Here is a 21,481-nt window from a genome sequence, read left to right as displayed (position 1 = left end):
AATGATGTAGTATAAGGAGGTAGCTTACCATTAACGATGTAGTATAAGGAGCTAGCTTACCAATAATGATAAGGATAAGGATGAACTTTATTAATCCCCTTGGAGAAATTCGGTGACATACACATACAGCCACAGCCTTATTATACAAATACAAACTACAATAATGATGTAGTATAAGGAGGTAGCTTACCAATAATGATGTAGTATAAGGAGGTAGCTTACCAATAATGATGTAGTATAAGGAGGTAGCTTACCAATAATGATGTAGTATAAGGAGGTAGCTTACCAATAATGATGTAGTATTAAGGAGGTAGCTTACCAATAATGATGTAGTATAAGGAGGAGGTAGCTTACCAATAATGATGTAGTATAAGGAGGTAGCTTACCGATAAGGGCCTTAAAAATGAACAAATACCATGTTTGTTGCGCCTCTCCGTCAGAGAGGGCCAACCAACCTTCTCATAAAGGACACAGTGATGAGTGTCGTATCTATCATTAGTGATGAATCTGAGGGCATGTCTTCTCTCATGTCTTCTCTCATGTCTTCTCTCATGTCTTCTCTCATGTCTCATCTCATGTCTTCTCTCATGTCTTCTCTCATGTCTCATCTCATGTCTTCTCTCATGTCTTCTCTCATGTCTTCTCTCATGTCTCATCTCATGTCTTCTCTCATGTCTCATCTCATGTCTTCTCTCATGTCTTCTCTCATGTCTCATCTCATGTCTCATCTCATGTCTTCTCTCATGTCTTCTCTCATGTCTTCTCTCATGTCTCCTCATGTCTTCTCTCATGTCTCATCTCATGTCTTCTCTCATGTCTTCTCTCATGTCTCATCTCATGTCTTCTCTCATGTCTCATATCATGTCTTCTCTCATGTCTTCTCTAATGTCTCATCTCATGTCTCATCTCATGTCTTCTCTCATGTCTTCTCTCATGTCTCATCTCATGTCTCCTCTCATGTCTCATCTCATGTCTTCTCTCATGTCTCATCTCATGTCTTCTCTCATGTCTCATCTCATGTCTTCTCTCATGTCTCATCTCATGTCTTCTCTCATGTCTCATCTCATGTCTTCTCTCATGTCTTCTCTCATGTCTCATCTCATGTCTCCTCTCATGTCTCATCTCATGTCTTCTCTCATGTCTCATCTCATGTCTTCTCTCATGTCTCATCTCATGTCTTCTCATGTCTCCTCTCATGTCTCATCTCATGTCTCATCTCATGTCTTCTCTCATGTCTCATCTCATGTCTCATCTCATGTCTTCTCTCATGTCTTCTCTCATGTCTTCTCTCATGTCTCATCTCATGTCTTCTCTCATGTCTCATCTCATGTCTTCTCTCATGTCTTCTCTCATGTCTTCTTTCATGTCTTCTCTCATGTCTTCTCTCATGTCTTCTCTCATGTCTCATCTCATGTCTTCTCTCATGTCTTCTCTCATGTCTCATCTCATGTCTTCTCTCATGTCTCATCTCATGTCTTCTCTCATGTCTTCTCTCATGTCTTCTCATGTCTCATCTCATGTCTTCTCTCATGTCTCATCTCATGTCTTCTCTCATGTCTCATCTCATGTCTTCTCTCATGTCTTCTCTCATGTCTTCTCTCATGTCTTCTCTCATGTCTTCTCTCATGTCTCATCTCATGTCTTCTCTCATGTCTTCTCTCATGTCTCATCTCATGTCTCATCTCATGTCTTCTCTCATGTCTTCTCATGTCTCATCTCATGTCTTCTCTCATGTCTCATCTCATGTCTCATCTCATGTCTTCTCTCATGTCTTCTCTCATGTCTCATCTCATGTCTCATCTCATGTCTCATCTCATGTCTTCTCTCATGTCTTCTCTCATGTCTCATCTCATGTCTTCTCTCATGTCTCATCTCATGTCTTCTCTCATGTCTCATCTCATGTCTTCTCTCATGTCTTCTCTCATGTCTTCTCTCATGTCTTCTCTCATGTCTTCTCTCATGTCTCATCTCATGTCTTCTCTCATGTCTTCTCTCATGTCTCATCTCATGTCTCATCTCATGTCTTCTCTCATGTCTTCTCATGTCTCATCTCATGTCTTCTCTCATGTCTCATCTCATGTCTCATCTCATGTCTTCTCTCATGTCTTCTCTCATGTCTCATCTCATGTCTCATCTCATGTCTCATCTCATGTCTCATCTCATGTCTTCTCTCATGTCTCATCTCATGTCTTCTCTCATGTCTTCTCTCATGTCTTCTTTCATGTCTTCTCTCATGTCTTCTCTCATGTCTTCTCTCATGTCTCATCTCATGTCTTCTCTCATGTCTTCTCTCATGTCTCATCTCATGTCTTCTCTCATGTCTCATCTCATGTCTTCTCTCATGTCTTCTCTCATGTCTTCTCATGTCTCATCTCATGTCTTCTCTCATGTCTCATCTCATGTCTTCTCTCATGTCTCATCTCATGTCTTCTCTCATGTCTTCTCTCATGTCTTCTCTCATGTCTTCTCTCATGTCTTCTCTCATGTCTCATCTCATGTCTTCTCTCATGTCTTCTCTCATGTCTCATCTCATGTCTCATCTCATGTCTTCTCTCATGTCTTCTCATGTCTCATCTCATGTCTTCTCTCATGTCTCATCTCATGTCTCATCTCATGTCTTCTCTCATGTCTTCTCTCATGTCTCATCTCATGTCTCATCTCATGTCTCATCTCATGTCTTCTCTCATGTCTTCTCTCATGTCTCATCTCATGTCTTCTCTCATGTCTCATCTCATGTCTCATCTCATGTCTCATCTCATGTCTCATCTCATGTCTTCTCTCATGTCTTCTCTCATGTCTCATCTCATGTCTCATCTCATGTCTCATCTCATGTCTTCTCTCATGTCTTCTCTCATGTCTCATCTCATGTCTCATCTCATGTCTTCTCTCATGTCTCTCATGTCTCATCTCATGTCTCATCTCATGTATTCTCTCATGTCTTCTCTCATGTCTTCTCTCATGTCTCATCTCATGTCTCATCTCATGTCTTCTCTCATGTCTTCTCATGTCTTCTCTCATGTCTTCTCATGTCTTCTCTCATGTCTCATCTCATGTCTCCTCATGTCTCATCTCATGTCTTCTCTCATGTCTCATCTCATGTCTCATCTCATGTCTCATCTCATGTCTTCTCTCATGTCTTCTCTCATGTCTCATCTCATGTCTCATCTCATGTCTTCTCTCATGTCTTCTCTCATGTCTCCTCTCATGTCTCATCTCATGTCTCATCTCATGTATTCTCTCATGTCTTCTCTCATGTCTTCTCTCATGTCTCATCTCATGTCTTCTCTCATGTCTTCTCATGTCTTCTCTCATGTCTTCTCTCATGTCTTCTCTCATGTCTCATCTCATGTCTCCTCATGTCTCATCTCATGTCTTATCTCATGTCTCATCTCATGTCTCATCTCATGTCTCATCTCATGTCTTCTCTCATGTCTCATCTCATGTCTTCTCTCATGTCTCATCTCATGTCTCATCTCATGTCTTCTCTCATGTCTTCTCTCATGTCTTCTCTCATGTCTCATCTCATGTCTCATCTCATGTCTTCTCTCATGTCTCATCTCATGTCTTATCTCATGTCTTCTATCATGTCTCATCTCATGTCTCATCTCATGTCTTATCTCATGTCTCCCCCACAGCTGACAGAGTTGAACACGTTCTTTCTGAAGCACATCTTCGTCTTCCCGTCGTCTCACCCGCTCAGCTGGTGTCGTATCCTCGTGGTTGGAGCCATCACCGCCCCCACCGTACGGTAAGGACTTCCCTCAAGCTGCGCCCTCTTCTCTTGACTCTCCAATCACAACTGTTGCCTCCCAATTTGGGTGGAATGGCATACTGGTTGGAACCCTTTATACTAGGATGGGCACGAGGAGTGTTTTCCTAGAGTACTGAGCCTAGAGCATGAATTACTCAGTAGTGCTCAAGCAATTGTTTAGGGAAATACATTTTTAGAACACATCTTAAAGCGCATGGCAGCAGCAATAACCAGATATTGCACGGAGTCACACACACTACCGATTTTATTGTCTCGCTCCACAGACAACAATGCACGGCAATATCCCCGATGCTTAATGCGTCTTATCAGTCAAAACAGTCAGTTACCATTTGTAATAATTACATTACCTCCACTCTGGTCTGCAGCAGGTCTCTCCGCTCATGGAAACGGCATGTCTGTATCGATAAGTCTATGAACGCTACGAAAATGTTGTTGGCCCCAATTTGGAAATGCACAAACCTGTGTTATTAACCTTTTAGATAACGCTAAGCTAACAAACCTTTCGCGGTAACGTTAAAGTGTGCTATACATGGTCCACGGCTTCACAGCTACTCGCGCCTCGTGGGGTTTCAGAGTGAGATTTCAAAGCAACTTTTCGGTTTCATTGGTACAAACGGGCACTTTTGGGGGACGTATTTCGTGGTAACCAAAACATTTTATTAAAAAAATCGAGCACCCTCAAAAACTACTCGAGTTCAGTTGAAATGGCGAGTACTTGAGCAATCGATGACTCATGCCAATCCATAATTTATACTGCCCTGAACCCTGTACAATTACTGTTAGTAATAGCCTGCCGTTGCTCTCATATACAGCACATAATTCTAGTTAAATCAGACGAGAGGTTCCAACATTCAAACATTGCCATGCTAGCTAACAGGGAAATACGTATAATAGGGGATTTCTTAATTGACCTACCTCAAACCCTGCCTTCTTTTCTCGATCCTCCAATCACAACTGTTGCTTGTCCGAAGGAAGCCCCTAGGTCAGGGGTCAATGGCCAGGGAGGACAATGCTCTTCTCACCTTTAAATCTGTTTATGGGGAAGTTCAACAGGAATTCAAGCAAAAGGATAATTAATATTATTTTCAGCTTGGAGCCTGTTTTTCTATCATTCTGCATCAAACCCAATTGATTCTGATCAAAATCCCGTCAATGGCAGCCCCGGTGAGCGAGTTGTGCCACAATTATCAAAAGCCTATTGTCAAATATGCCTTTTTTTCTCAAATCTGAAAGGACCTGTTTGGGTTTTCTGTGACGTTCTTTGTCTGTTACTTTCAGACAGTATTACGCGTACCTGACAGACACGCAGTGCAAGCGCGTGGGGACACAGTGCTGGGTGTTTGGGTAAGCTGCTTCTCAGTCACATCAGCTTGTGCTTTTTATCCTTTGCTCTATAAAAGAGTTTTATAAAATAGTTTTATATGACAGGGAACAGTAGTTATTGATATCAGAGAGTGCAGGTGCACTGATACCAATACCAGTACACAATGCTACCAGTACACAATGATACCAGTACACAATGCTACCAGTACACAATAGGGATGCACGATTAATCGTTTTTTTATTGAAATCACGATTTGGAATGATGCAATTATCAAATCGCAAAACAAATTAAAATCGCATTTCTTTTATTTTTTTTATTTTTTATTTATTGAACCAGGGAGTCCCATTGAGATACAAGATCGGTTTGGGAGAGGGAGGTAAGGGGTTTTAGATTGTGTGTTGTGAAGTTTAGACTTCAGAGAGGGAGAGTAAAGTACAGAAAAAAAGGTACCGTTGGGTACCGGTATCGATTCCCAGGTAAAAAGAAACATTTTTAGGCTCGGTGTCCTGAAAAGACCCACCACGTAGGCCAGATGCAAGCTGCATTTTACAATAAACCTCTGTGGGGCTGCTTAAAAAAATTATTATAATCGCAAATTTAATCGCAATGGTCAAAACTTAAAAACTCAGTACAGGCACGGGTTTCAATAGTTAAGATGGATGTCTTACCTAGAATCAACTTCATCAGCTCAATGCTTCCGTTACCCCCTCCAGATGGTTACTGGAAAAAATTACACTCTTCCGCATATAAATTTATTTGGAATAACAAACCACCACGTATAACACGCACAGAGAAACAAAGCCGACGGAGGGATGGCATTTCCAAAAAATTTCCACTATTTTAAGGCGTACACTTTAAGACCACTGACAACCTGGTTTGAACCCCAAGCATCAGTATCCTGGAGAAATTTAGAAGTAAATATAGTAGCACCACAGAGACTGCAGGACATAGTATACACCAAAGTATCAATTAAGCAATGCAAACTGAAATTTGGCCCCATAAGATTCATTAAGATACATCAACTCAAGGGACACCAACAAGCTCAACAAGCTGGTGAGGAAGGCTAGCTCCGTGGTGGGAGTCGAGCTACCTAGACTTGAGGTGATGGCAGAGAGGGAGATGATAAGGAAGCTGGCTGCCATCATGGAGAACCCCTACCACCCCCTCTACGACGAGCTAGTCAAGATGAGAAGCTCGTTCAGCCACAGACTCATTTCCCCCCGACACTCAACTAACCGCCTCGGACAGTCCTTCATACCAGCGGCCATCAGGCTCTACAACAGTGGGCAGCGACTAGCAGCCTCCAGGCTCCACAACAGGGGGCAGCGACAGCGACTGCTACCAGACATTGACCTGGGACTTATAGGAACCCAAGGAGGACAACCTACACTACCTTAGGCTTACTGCACCTTAGATGGATACTGTGATACTGTGAATAATGTATATTCAGTGGATACCGTGATACTGTGAATAATGTATACTCAGTAGATAGTAAATTATAACACTACCTTAGGCATACTGCACCTTATGTGGCACTGTGAATAATGTGAATATTTCTTCAGCTAGTCAGATAGTAAATTATATTGACCATATTGACCAAATTGTTTACACTGCCTGTGTTGTTTTTTACTACCTGTACACTGTGTTGTTTTTACTACCTGTACCCCCCCCCCTCCCCCCCATGCTGCTATGATGCCTGAATTTCCCCAAGGGGATCAATAAAGGAATATCTTATCTTATCTTATAATTACTCATGCGATCCGGATATGGCGTGAAACACAAAAAAAATATTCTAACCCACATAAATGGCATAATCATACTCCCTTATTCAATAACAATGCACTCCTGATTGGAAAACGACCTATAAGATTCCCTAGATGGGAAAAGCAAGGCATACATACATTAGGAGATGTTTTCAACAAACAGGGTATTTGTAGTTATGATGAAATAGAAAAAAAATTTAATCTCACCGGTTCCACATATTATTTTTACGCACAATTATTGTTATGTTTGAAGGCTCACGGTGTTCCATTAAGGATACCAATTGCACACCACAGATACCACACATTTTTCTATGAAAGAGAGACATCGAGAGGTTTTGTATCAGATTTTTATCATCAATTACTAACGGCCTCGTATGAAACCCTCCACCTAGACTCTATTTGGAGGAGGGATATACCAGACCTGGAAAAAGATTTTGATTGGCAAGAAGCCTGGGCAAATGTTCGACTTGCATCAAGGAACCCGGACCATCAACAAATCAATCTTAACTATATTCATAGGACATACTTGACTCCTATAAGACTGAACAGAATGGGTCTTAAACAAGACTCCAAATGCTCCTTATGTACAAATGGGGACGAGGGGACATTTATGCACATGTACTGGGACTGCCCACCAGTTAAGATATTCTGGAAAGAAGTGACCCAGCAATTATCAAATCTCTTAATTCTGAATATACCTGTACACCCCTCTGTATTACTGCTGAATGATGTTTTTGAGTATGCAGTACCTATACAGCTAAAGAGATTGGTTTTATCTGGTATTACAGTGGCTAAAAAACTGATAGCATCACGATGGATTCAACCGGAAAAAATGTGCCGAAAGGTCTGGATTCTTACATATCTCGATGTGATTTATCTAGAATTTTGGGTCTCAATGAATCCAAATTGACAATGTGGTTAGAAGTGGTGGAGAGAATAAAAGCTAGCATATAATGGTAGTATCTGGTTAGGAGCGAATGATAATGGATGGATTATCCATTGGGGGGTCCAGGGTGGGGGGTGCGAGCAAGAGCATTATGTGTGTAGGGGAATAGATAGCAGGTATTAGGGGCATATCTTGTATAAGACATTTATCTAAACGGTGATTTAATTTGATGTGCACTGTTAACAATGCTTGTATATCTAATCGTGTGTTGTCATGTTTGTTTATGTGTTTGTTTAAAAAATTATAAAAAAATAAAATACAAAATTTTATCGCAATTGCAATATCTGTCAGAAAAATCGCAATTAGATTATTTCCCAAAATCGTGCAGCCCTAGTACACAATGCTACCAGTACACAATGATACCAGTGTAAACTACTAAGGAGTCGGTCGCAGTCAACCAGCACCAGCTAACGGGTCTGACCCTTTAGCTCGGCTGGTTAATGCGGCCGCCTGTGGATCCTATTGTCCCAGGTTCTAATCCACTCAGGCCATGGTTAGACTAGTGTATTTGTGGCGTTTTTTTATACGTTTTTGAATACGTTTCATGTCCCTATTACACAGAAATGCGTTTTTTTTGCGTTTTTTTGTGGATACGGCTGAAACGCTAAATTGTGTTTGCGTTTTGGAGAAACGCTAAAATACGCGCCGACAACAGCCGTGTAGTCAGCACGGAGCCGTTGTTGCGAAAACGCCCATGCGCAGTAGATACCATCTGCGTGCCCTTCCGGTGACACTGTCCCAAACCAAATAGCTGCAGCTACTATGTGTTGTCAAGTTATTGTTATAAGGACCCCAGTCCAAGCTACAACAGTCTGCATTCCCTTAACAATTGTTTGTATTGAGCCGTATTGTATTGTACCCATATGCAAAATGTTAAATAAAGTTTACATCCATTCATTCTGCTAGCATTACCGATTGGCACTGCCACTGGATAACATGAGCTAGTGTTAGCCATCAAACCCTGTTAGCTCAGAGCTCCTCTTTCAACTTAACAAGCATTAAACAAAATGGCCCAGTCATCTATTCACCTTTGTTTAATACACACAGCGTTGTCGCTAATGTTATCTAACTACTGATAGCTCTCGATATCATCAGTTTGGTGCTGGCTAAGTAGCGTGAGCTAACGTTAGCTTCTAGCCACAATGCTATATTGTTATAATGGCATACTCCATTGACGTTAGCATGCAGCTAACAATGCTACCGATCTTTTTTTAGACTAAACTATCCGCTCTTGGTGGTCACTTGTGTTGATGTTAGTTTTGTTTCATCAACAAATGACAGGCAGAACACACAGTGAATGTATCCGTTTTGTTTATTGCACTTTTATTAGGCTTTGCTGAAAAAGAATTGCTGCATTGGGTAACTAGGCAAAAGATGGTGGCCGCCTTGTTGACATTTGCTTTGCAGGCACATTCAAGTTCTGATTGGTTGAAATTGCCTTCATGTTTGCCACCTACTGCCACCTACTGCTTTGGCAGTGTACTACATCAGTGTGCTCGGGTGACAAAAACGGAAAAAAAACGAAAGTGTGACTCGAGGTGCACGACGTCGCGGCGAAACGCATATGACAACAATACGAAGATGAAACGAAAGGTGTAACCGCACCCTCAGTTGCATTGGTGACAGGGGTGGGATCTCACCGCCCTGTGAATCTGTATCCAGGTTCACGTAGCAATGGGGGTGGGATCTCAGTGCCTTAACCCCGGCAAAGTGTGCGCATGGACGAAAGACCGTACGAGGACACACTTCTCGTTTTTTTAAGGAACACTCCAACATTTTGGGAAATTCACTTACCGTCTTCTCCAGAGAGAGACAAGAAGATAGATACCAGTTTCCTCTCTGTGCGTTCAGTAGAAAGCTATCTGGCTGCATGTTAGCCTAGCTTAGCACAATGAATGGAAGCGGACATGACCGGGTAGCCTTCGGGAGAGGTGTTAGTTGGACAATGCCTAGGCTACCCGGTCATGTCCGCTTCCATTCATTGTGCTAAGCTAGGCTAACATGCAGCCAGGTAGCTTTCTACTGAATGCACAGAGAGGAAACTGGTATCTATCTTCTTGTCTCTCTCTGGAGAAGACAGTAAGCTAATTTCCCAAAATGTTGGAGTGTTCCTTTTTCTTTTTATTATTATCTTTTTCCTCCTTTTTCTCCCCTCCCAATGTTAGTCGTTATGCCAATTCCCAATCCCCTTCCTGGTCGTTGCGCACTCTACCCCCTACTGTCGGTCTGGGAGGGCGGGGACTATCACATGCTTCCTCCGACACATGTGCACCCAGCCCACCACTTCTTTTCACCTGGCAGAGCGGACTCTCACTGGGGGAGTGTAACGTGTGGAAGGTCACACTACCTCCCTCCAGATCCTTCCCTCGCTGTGCAGGCGCCCCGACCGAACTGTAGGAGTCGCTGTCCACAACGACCCAGACCCACCCACCGGCTTCCCTCCCGCTGACTCTGCCAATCGAGCCAGTATGACGGCCGGCCAAGCCGGAAGCAACGCTGACAGCTGGATTCGATACCAGTGGTGTTCCTTTAACTATTTTAAAAACACTCAGCTGGTTAGTGCAGCCACCTGTGGATTCTATGGTCAAATCCACTCGATTAACACCAGTACACAATGCTACAAGTACACAAGGCTATTTAAAGGGGAACTATCTTATAAATGGCCTTTTTGAGTGTTTAGCATTGTTTCCTAGCTATGTGAACTTATATTAATATGATCTATGTCTCAAAATTCTCATATTGGCGCATTCTTCCAATTCTCCTCTCACAATATTCACCCTCACTGAACTGAGTCATCTGAAAATGTGCCTATATGTGATGTCATATAGTCACTGCTGCATGTTAATGTTCAGGCGAACACGACGGTGCACAGTGGTTTAGGTGGCGCCCTGCAGCCCAGGCTCAAAACAGCTCGAAATCTTGAGGTAGAAAAATGCTGTTTTTGAGGACTTGATTAGAAATACAAAACAATGAATAAAAAAAATATATATATTACAGAGGTGTTCCATAGACTCACAGGAATTGTGTAAAAGTGCCCAAATAGTGAAAGAAATAGTAAAATAGTTCCCCTTTAATGATCATGACAGGGTTATCAGTTCAATTAGAAAACTAAAAGGCAGGTTGGTATTTGGTTAGATTGAAACTTAAAGACGTAACTGTCGGGAGTGAAGTACTTGTTTGTGTGAGATCTGTGTGAGACCCAAATGAGGTTTTAATTCTGGTTCAGGCCTTCTAGCAATGCTGGAATACAAAAAAAAAATTGTGTAAGAGCTCACACAAACATTTTATGGCCTCATAAACTCACCGTCTATGGAGCAGCCCCAGATTTTACATCCCAGTGGCATCACTGATTGGAGGGTTCTCTCTCTGATCTCTAGCTTTAGGAGAGAGTGGTGTGTGTTCACAGGAAGAAGATGGTGTGAATTCTTAAAATGGGTGACATTCCCCTTTAAGTCTCCTTCATATGGTGGAGAAAGGGTTAAGTCTCCTTCATATGGTGGAGAAAGGGTTAAGTCTCCTTCATATGGTGAAGAAAGCGCTGAGGGAGTGAATTGCTGACTCTAGAACGCCCACTTTCCTTTTCTTTTATGCTGAATTGACCTATATCAAACCCTGCCCTCTTTCCTTGATCCTCCAATCACAGCTGTAGCCTCCCTCGGACAGACGAGAAAGCAACAGCTGTGATTTGGCGGGTCGAGGAAAAGGGTGCGAGGCTTGGGATCGGTCAATTGCATTCAATTTTACGGTCAATTTAAATTTGGAGCATTATGAAATCATCTGTGACGCAGAGAGCTGCCCTCGTCTGCTCCAGTTTCTATAGCAACGAGACTCGCTCTATCCCTCCGTGTGAGACACTCAACAGTGAGACCTCGTGTCCCGGTGGATATAAGCTCTGCAAATTAATAAGTGCTTGAGATTCCCACTACAGTGTTATGTTATGTATGTTATCCAAACTTCTCCTGTTTACTTTGTGTTTTTTTAAAGGTATGGTGAAATGGATTCACCTATGACCTTTTGTTTTATTTTCTATTGATTATGGATGTGATATATGACTGATTTACACTGAGTGTTTCATATTTGTATGTGTATATCACTGAGGACCCCAGGAAGAATAGTCAACATGATGACTAATGGGGCTCCTAATAAACATAAACAGTCTAGTTAGTGAATGGAATTTGTCGGTGGGCGGGAGGGAGCGAGGGAGGGAGGGAGGGAGGGAGGGAGGGAGGGAGGGAGGGAGGGAGGGAGGGGGGGGGGAAATACAAGCACATGCACGTGTAGACATGTATGTTTGCCGAGTGTAGTGGGAGCTCTAATGCAATGGAACGGTACCGCCAGGAGAGGGGGCCATTGTGCTTTGCAACACTGCCTTCTGTCTGACTCTGACCGTGTGTCTGTTCTTTCAGAGCCATCGCTTTTCTGGAGGCTCTCGCCTGCATCAAGTTTGGGCAGGACGTGTTTTCCAAAACACAGAGCCGCTCTGTCCTCCTGTGGCTGCTCTGTATAGTAAGAGACTTGTGTTCTTTGTCTGTCTGCGTTTGTGTGTGTGTGTGCGCGTGCACTGGGCTGTGCACCTGTGTCTGCGTGTGCTCGCGTGTTAAGAGTATACCACTTCAGGGCGGTCAGGTGGCGTAGCGGAGACGCTGGATTCGCCTGTTCGAATCCAGCTCCCGGCGTTGTCACCAGCTTGGCTGGCCGTTCACACTAATACAATTGGCAGTATTAGAGGGTGGGAGAAGCTGGCGGGGTGGGTCCGGGTCGGAGGAAGCACGTGATAGCCTCCACTCTCCCAGACCGACTGTGGGGGGTAAGTGCGCAGCGACCAGGAAGGGGATTGGGAATTGGCATAACGACTAACATTGGGATGGGAGAAAATCGGAGGAAAAAGGAGGGGGGAAAAGATCAATAAAAAAAAAAAAAAATAGTATACCACTTCAAAGAAACATTAATGCCAGCGTCTGTTGTTCTACAACTTGTTTTAAGTGTATCGGAGATCCGTGTTTCACTGTTAGGGTCTATAATCTATAATCATATACAACATATCACTGTTAGGGTCTATAATCTATAATCATATACAACATACTGGAAATCTCTCTCTCTCTCTCTCTCTTCTAGGCAATAATCACACTGTTCTGTCTGCATGGAATGGTGTGGTATGAGCAGAAACATGGGCTACAAAGGGTGAGGTGGTTGATTGGATTTGTACATAATGCATAATCATATTAAATTACTATATATTGGGCGTGAGAAACTGATGTCACTTTTCTCACGCAAGCCGCCATTTATAGAAGATCCCTCTTATGAACTGTTTTTATAGAAGATCCCTCTTATGAACTGTTTTTATAGAAGATCCCTTATGAACTGTTTTCATAGAAGATCCCTCTTATGAACTGTTTTTATAGAAGATCCCTTATGAACTGTTTTCATAGAAGATCCCTCTTATGAACTGTTTTTATAGAAGATCCCTCTTATGAACTGTTTTCATAGAAGATCCCTTATGAACTGTTTTCATAGAAGATCCCTCTCTACATATAATATATATATATATTATTATTATTATATATTAAGATCCCTCTTATTAACTGTTTTTCAACGCAAATTGATATTGAGTAACCCAACCGAGACGGCGTCCGACCTCCATAGCAACTTTTATTTTATTTTATTTTATTTATTTAACCTTTACATCTATCTAGGTCGTCCTCGGACGGGCCCTCCATCGGTGCTTCCAGTCATCCCGATCCTCCATGCATCTGGCTAGCTCGCCGGTGCTTTCTGTTCCCACATCTCTCCTGAGTACGTCCACATAGGTTAACGTGGGACGTCCTCGTGATCGATGCCCGTGTGTTGGTTCCCACAGTACAAGTTTGCTGGTTGGCATCTCATGGTGTCTCTGGCAGTGACCTGCCAGCCTCATTCTCCTGACTGCCACTTTATCGCTCACCTTTAGCACCCCCCCATACAAGTTTGCATTAGTGACATGCTCATCCCTGTTGATGTTGAGCACCACACGCATCATTCTGGTGTAGCACCCATCCAAGGACTTCTGCAGGGTGGGCTTCAAGGTCCAGCATTCACTGCCATACAAAAGGACAGACTCAACTGTTGCATGAAAGAAGTTGAGCTTGATTTGACGGGGGAGGTTGGATTTCCACACACTGGTCATGCCGTTCAGAGCCCTCCACGCAAGTGCCTTCCTCACTTTAAGGTCTTGCTCGGACGAGTTGACCCACGAGCCCAGGTACTTGAAATCACTGACTTCCTTTAGAGCAGAGCCTCCTGTTGTCCTTAGAGGTGGATGATCCGGGAGGATGTTATACATTATGACCTCGGTTTTCTTGGCATTTAGCCTAAGGCCAACCTTGGCGCATAAGAGTCCTTAAAGAGTCCTTTACAACTCTGCGATAAGAGTCCTTAAAAGTAGTGAGGGGATCAATTTGTCAATTTTCAAAGTCTTTTGCATCTCGTACGGCCTCTTTACTCCGAAGGTCACTGACTTGTCGACTCTTTTCCGCAGAGTGGCTCCACGAGGAGTGAAGAGGACGAGAGCAGCTGCATGGACTCCTGCAGTAGTTCCAGCCCAGACGGCTTCACAGGTCGGGCTACAACAAGTAGGCTAATCTGCTCACAGTGGTTCCAGAATCAGAATCGGAGTCGGAAAGGTCTTTATTGCCAAGTAGTTTACACGTGCAAGGGATTTGATTGGGTCGTTTTTTGGTGCGACATTAACGGACGGACAATCACGGTGGAATAAGATAAAAAGGTGGAATAAAATAAAATGGAATATAAACTAAATTAAAATAGAAGCACAATAGAATAGAATTATAAAATAAAATAGGCCAGGGCTGTACAATTGTGCACGATGTGGTCAAGTATATACACACTAATTAGAATAAAAATAACAACACACAGTGAGATGGAATATTTAACGGGGCTGTGCAATTGAGCGGTAATGTGCAGAAAGTATGAACAATTCCCCCGACCGCAGCCCTGACGATAACTTTGACCCAGTTACGAAGTCGGTCCACTTTTCTTTTCTTTTTTCTTGTGTTGCTCTCCATAGGCGACGGGGATTCCTCGAGTGGCACGCAGCCCACGAGACGGAGGAGAGGCCTGGGGAGGAAGCGCTCTGTGGACGAACACGGAGGGAGGAGGCAGTGACGACACCTTCCCACTGCGGGAGACATGGATGAAGGATGGATGGGGTTTACGGAGAGAGGGTCAGAGCGGAGGGTATCATTTGTGAAAAGAATCTAAATAGTAGAGGCTGACCCACCGATGACGTGGTAAACACAATATACGCACTGTATTGGAAAGTGTAGGTGGTCCACCTTTGGCGGTGTTTAACCCTTTCACCGCCGCACTACCAAACGGTTAACCCTTTTCACTGCGACAATACAGAAGTTGAACCCTTTTCACTGTCACACGACAAAGGGTTAACCCTTTTCACTGCGACAATACACAGGTTAACCCTTTCACTACCACACAACAAAGGGTCAACCCTTTACTATCACATGTGTGATAACCGTCTGTAGTGTGATAGTAAAGGGTTAACCTTCTGTAGTGTGGTAGTGAGAGGGTTGAGCGGGTGTATAATTAAACATGCCAGCTCTCTCGGACCCGTCGCACAAACGGCCTTGATTACGTGATTCCGACCTGGCAAAAGTAAATGTTAAATGTTTGGAGGTTTTCTATTATGGGATTGGTATTGATGTCAAATCTAGACGGCGGCGTCTTTTCATGGACCTCGTGTTCATGGACCATTTCACACCACTCGCACCACGCCACGATTCAGAGTCCACTGCGCACTCACCCCATCCTGGACTGGGGCATTCTCCATTGATCAGCGTGTGCTTTATTAAGGTTTCACAGCTTTACTAGAAGAACTAAAGATGACTAGAACTAATAGATGTGCAGCAACGTTGTACATCATGATAATTGATTGGTAACTTTTTTTTGGTTTTTTTTAATTGATTGGAAAAGGTTCATCTAAATTACTATAAGACGTTCATATGTATAGACTTTTCTTTACCTTAATGGTTCGACTGAAATCTACCGTCTTCCTCAGAAGCATCACATAAGTGATGAAATATGAAAGTCATTATGGTAACTTTTTGGATTTTATCCATTTTGGTTTGGATTATAATTATGACCAAATATCCTCAGCTTCTGTACCTACTTCTGGAACACGGTGAAGTATTGGTACAATGTTAAACCTCAGCATTGTGAAAAAAATTGTTTTGCACATTTCCAAATGAAAAGGCACGACCAACTGTTACCAACTGTAGCCTTAACATAATGTGTTTCCTTTTTAACTACTGTGAGCTATGTTTAATTTAATTGCACTTAAAGTCGATATGTATTTAACTTCTGCATTTAAGTGTGTGTGTGTGTGTGTGTGTGTGTGTGTGTGTGTGTGTGTGTGTGTGTGTGTGTGTGTGTGTGTGTGTGTGTGTGTGTGTGTGTGTGTGTGTGTGTGTGTGTGTGTGTGTGTGTGTGTGTGTGTGTGTGTGTGTGTGTGTGTGTTAGGATTGGGGGGGGGGGGGGGATCAGGCAGGCCGGCCGTCCACAACAACTGATCAAAATAACATGTAAAGGGCTTTTTTGTGTTGCATCATGTATAGGCCGCACAGTCGACTTCCACTGCATGATTTAATATCCTGCCTGACACTGTCACAACAAATGTAAGACCATGTGAGACGTGAACGAGGGAGTGAGGGAAGTGGAGAGGGGAGAAATATCTGTGATGATTCCACACAGCAGCTGTGCTGTGAGCGTCACCTTCAACCTCTGGAGACAATCAGTGCAAAGTCAAGTGATGCATTTTTATAATATAATCCACTTCTTCAGTGATATACATGAAGAATAGTTACTTCTAACAAGGTTACCAGCCTGGCAGTTTTCCCTCTCATATCAGTGTTGGTGTCTATATATATATATATATATATATATATATATATATATATTTTAATCTCCTGTCAGTTCAAGTAAAGTTTGTAACGTAATGTCTATTTATTATATTTATGTAATATTTGAATAAAATTTGCTCCAGCATTGTTCTGCACCAGTGATTCCATGCTTTGAATGTCTGTATTGTCAATAATGCAGTTTAGTGAACATGCTGAGAGCGGTGATTTCTAATAAGATACTTATAGTACTACTAATATTTGTTTTATACTTGAGGGTTTGTTTTTTGTTTGTTTTTTGTACACATTAACATTAAAATTTTGAATAAATACATACAATGTGTTCATTATCTGGGGTGGTTTTGTTTGTTCCTTCTGTAGTGCCAGTGAATTGAAATAAGCTAATTATTTATTTCTCGCTGTTTATTTTATTTCTTACAATAGCAAATATATAATTGCAATATTGATATTTTGATAACAATTTGAATGCAGTATTGTGTTACAGCTAAATCAAATTAGTCTATATATACAATGGCACATTTTCTTTTCTGGTTTATTTTTTGCATTCATATCTATTGTTGTAAACTTGTGCTTGGTGTGAACCCAGTATATGAATTTTGTCACTGAATCGTTTTTTTTGCCGGTGATCTGTGAAGCGGTAGGCTGTTTTTGATTTGATTTGATTTTTATTTGTCTCGAACATAGAAACATAAAACAAGTTTAAAAAACAAAAAGGTAAATAGTCAAAGACTATTACCATTGATAGTCCTCCCTCTGGTGGCGCTGCGCTGCATGACAGCTCTCCCTCACCTCCCATTGATAGTCCTCCCTCGAGTAGGGTCGAGGACCCTATTGCCTCCCTCTGGTGGCGCTGCGCTGCATGACAGCTCTCCCTCACCTCCCATTGATAGTCCTCCCTCTGGTGGCCCTGCGCTGCATGACAGCTCTCCCTCACCTCCCATTGATAGTCCTCCCTCTGGTGGCGCTGCGCTGCATGACAGCTCTCCCTCACCTCCCATTGATAGTCCTCCCTCTGGTGGCGCTGCGCTGCATGACAGCTCTCCTCACCTCCCATAGTCCTCCCCTCTGGTGGCGCTGTTCTATATATATCTATGCTGCGCTGCATGACAGCTCTCCCTCACCTGCGTTATTTTTTTCCGTAGCCGCATTTCTCGGAGACGCTTTCTGATTGGCCACTGACATGTTTTGCCCAATCGCGTGACGAGCTGTGTCTTTGCCCATTTCCGGGTTTAACAGCCTGCAAACTACCTGGCGTTCTATCGCCGCCATGCTCTAAGACAAACTCCAACCTTAACCAACTTCGAAAGAGTGCCTAAGCTTAACCAGTGTAGAAACAGGCGTCGGCCAATCAGAGAGCGTCTCCGAGAAATGCGGCGACGGAAAAAAATAACGCCCCTCACCTCCCATTGATAGTCCTCCCTCTGGTGGCGCTGCGCTGCATGACAGCTACCCGGAGACACCGCTCACACGAACCAGCCATGGCGGCCACGGGTGGAGGGAAAATCAGAAGTAGAAGATATAAAATTTCCGCTAAACCTTACGCCAAAACTACACAGGTAAATCGAACGGCGGCCTTCGTTTGACTAACTTAACACTGACTGTAAAATTGTGACTGTTATTTGTATTTCAGCTTATTGTTATTGTTTTGTTTGGGGGATATATTTCGCGGCCTTACGGTGAGCGCTTCGATCATGGCCTCCACGCGTTGCTAGCTAGCAGCCGGGAGGAGATGTTTCGGCGAACTTTAGCTACTGCTAGCTCTGTTAGCCGGGAAACCCCAGCAAACGGTTGGCTACGTGAGAGTTTATAAGCTAACGTTACCTCTCACAGTCGTGTTAAATGTTTTGACGAATGCACAAGCAAACCGTAATCTTACACAGCACGTTAGCCGTTAGCTAAGCCCGTTAGCACAACCACCGTGTAAATGGAATTCGAAATGTTAGCTAAGCTAGCTAGCATGCTAACGTTGTGCTAGCGTCGCATTGTTATTATCGTTTGATGCAACAACACACCTTCGTCTGTGTTATAGTAACGTGATGTATATAAACGCTATAGATGTTCACTTTCCATAATACCTACTTGTCTTTGGTATAGAATAATAACGTTGAGCTCCTGTACTAGGTAGTTAGCTAGGTAAGTTAGCTTAGCTAATACTAGCTCAATCTGTGCCAACGAGCCGGATTGCGTAGCGAGCTGAACCCACATGGTTGACTGACCTGTCTGCTAGTATGATTGATTTTCCGTTGCAGATTTTTATGTTCTACAAGTAAATGCAATTATTAGAGAGTACCGACATTTTGTTCGGGTCCGTTTATTTCCAACACATCCCACCCCGTGTGTAACCCCGACTGTTACATTTTCCTGCTCGATACTAAATGGATTGATTGTTTTTGTGTTTTTAAAAATCCACCAGCAGACATCCAGCCGGCGTTAGCAGCAGGCTAGCTGTAGCTCTGTGTGTGTGTGTGGATGGAGGGGTGCTGCTGAGCTAGCTGCTGCTAGCTGTAGCCTCAAATTGGTGCCAGTGGGTTCCTCTGAGGACAATCTTCTTGGGGGGAAGGCGGGATACATCATACATGGCGTTAGTTAGCTCCTCAGTGGTTCTCAAAACTGTTTCTTGTCAAGGACTCCCAAATGTGTATCGTCCCAGGACCCCCACCTGAAAATATATTTGTTATCACGTAATAGGATTTAATCCAGAATTCCATAACTGTATACTGTAAGGGGAGAGAGGAGTGGGAATAGCAGAATTTTGATTTATTGATTGAAAATGTTATTAACAGATTGCAGAATGGGTACAGTACAGCTCAATACACACAATTGTTATGGGGATCATGCAGACCAGAGAGAGACTTTTGTCTTGTTTACATCAGGGTCCCCCATCTTCAATTCATCATAACATGACATGCATAAGAATTGTCATTCTTAGAATAGAATGGAAATACTTTATTCATCCAGAGGGAAATTTGGCACTACAGATCGCTCACAGTAAACGGTAAACATTTAGGTAGTCAAAAACAAAAGTTGCGAATAAGAATAAAATACGGTCCTCCTAGTATATACATTCTAATATAACACAAAATGAAAATATACAGTAAGTGTACAGTAAAGTGTGGAATTGTACAGTGTCGATTTAAGAATAAAGTAAAAGTCTAGGATGGTTTGATAGTACTGTGTCAGTGATGCACTGCAGTGAGGCAAGGTGATGTGTTTATACACGTTTTCACTGTACTAACTTCTAGTGAAGAATATATTAGTGATATTATTATTAATTCATAAATAATTAACATTCCCCATTTTGCTGGCCACCCAGGACCCCACTTCACTGAGCTAACTGACTACCAAGACATGCTCAATTATCAGGTCGGCTTGTTATAGGTGTAACCGGACATTGCATTTATATGTTTTCATTATTAGATGACGTCCACATTCATAATCAAACCAAACCACATTTAGCCATTCCGCATAGTAATGTTATGTCATGAATAATGAGTAATGTCATTCGTGTTGACATTTGAACTCGCGAGGCTGTGTTTGTGCAGTGCAAGTGTCAGCTGCACATTCTCCTTGTGTTTTTGGGACCACACACAAACGGACGATGCACCCTTCTCTGTGGTCATCTGGGAAATACTACTGACCCCAGTCAACAGAGTTATGAGCTGTGTCACAGCCTCTTGGTTTTAGGTTACAACTAGGCCCGTGAGGGAGAGGGATCAACACAGGGACGTTTAAATAACCCATATCATTAATGCAAGTGGCGGGAGTTCCAGTAACCGGTCACTTTAATTTTGCAGTATTGAACCTTAGGTGACATTTTTTTAACTTTTCTGCCCCAACTCGGATAAATTGGTTGAACCTACTTGGAAAACATCCAGATGATTTGATAGCCCCCCCCCCTCCCAACTTTGACCCTTGTTGTCTATGGAGAATGAGTGGAGACAGATGACAATAGGTGAATGTGCATTTTTGACACACATGCCCCGTCAGGAAGTGAGTCATGGTGCTGTGAGGCGAGCTGGGGCCTGCTGTGGGTGGTGGACTGTGGCTCAATAGTCTAAATACCTCCTTTTTTTGTCATTTCTATATTCTCGTCAAGTCTCACACTACCAGGGTTCAACAAGTCAACCCATTACAGCGGATGACCTCGTCCTAGCCACTTAGATTGGACAATTTCAGTTTTTTGGGGGGGGGTTGTGTTAAGTTAAACTCGGAGGTGTAATCCTATACTATTAAGGTTGTGTGAATTGTAGGTTTACTCGCCTGTTATAGGGAATGATTAACATAGCTCTCACTGGAGGGTAAGGCTAGTCGGCGTAGTAGGAGGCAGTGTAGAGTTCAGATTATTTAGCCACCTGAATAACTGAGTTAAATTACGTTGTTTGCTGCTGGTTGTTTCTTTAACCAAACATTTGATTTGGCTCAGTTTAATAACACACGTTCAATTCAAACCTTTATTTTAACTCGTAAGACACGTACTGTACTGTAGGTTACCCTCATTTACAGTGACAGTTACAAGTTGACACACAGTGCTCAGAGAGCATACTTTTAAATGCAGCAAGAAATTGTATCTTCAGTCAGTTGGAGGGCATTCCAGGTGTTGGAAGCATCAAAGGAAAACGCAGTTTTCCCTAGTTCAGAGCAAACTGGAGGAACCCTAAGAACCAACCAGTAATTTGAACGTGTAGAAAACAGTTTTGTGATGTAAGGGGGAAGTTTACCAATAAGGGCTTAAAAAAAAAAAAAAAAATGATA

The 21,481-nt window shown here is 42.7% G+C and overlaps 2 protein-coding genes across 5 annotated transcripts in view; both read left to right on the top strand.

Annotated features, from left to right (window-relative positions):
• The window catches only part of ptdss1b (phosphatidylserine synthase 1b), a 54,084-nt gene extending 37,884 nt beyond the window's left edge, over positions 1-16,200 (top strand). Inside the window, exons 8-13 of one of the 2 annotated variants that reach the window (XM_084326789.1) lie at positions 3,636-3,748; positions 5,051-5,116; positions 12,212-12,311; positions 12,921-12,986; positions 14,320-14,398; positions 14,866-16,200. In XM_084326789.1, the coding sequence (XP_084182915.1) occupies positions 3,636-3,748; positions 5,051-5,116; positions 12,212-12,311; positions 12,921-12,986; positions 14,320-14,398; positions 14,866-14,963 (522 nt within the window). In that variant the 3' untranslated portion in view covers positions 14,964-16,200. Of the gene's footprint in view, positions 1-3,635; positions 3,749-5,050; positions 5,117-12,211; positions 12,312-12,920; positions 12,987-14,319; positions 14,414-14,865 lie in introns of both variants that reach the window. The other variant, XM_084326788.1, reaches the window with a different exon arrangement.
• Positions 16,201-18,179: 1,979 nt separating this feature from the next.
• nup153 (nucleoporin 153) overlaps positions 18,180-21,481 on the top strand; it is a 66,929-nt gene continuing 63,627 nt past the window's right edge. For 2 of the 3 annotated variants that reach the window (XM_084327180.1, XM_084327178.1), the window contains exon 1: positions 18,193-18,285. In XM_084327180.1, the coding sequence (XP_084183306.1) occupies positions 18,208-18,285 (78 nt within the window). In that variant the 5' untranslated portion in view covers positions 18,193-18,207. Of the gene's footprint in view, positions 18,286-21,481 lie in introns of all 3 variants that reach the window. The other variant, XM_084327179.1, reaches the window with a different exon arrangement.

Source organism: Notolepis coatsorum, assembly GCF_963971535.1.
Source record: "Notolepis coatsorum genome assembly, chromosome: 13".
Taxonomy (NCBI): Eukaryota; Metazoa; Chordata; class Actinopteri; order Aulopiformes; family Paralepididae; genus Notolepis; species Notolepis coatsorum.
This window is presented reverse-complemented; position numbering and strand designations above follow the sequence as displayed.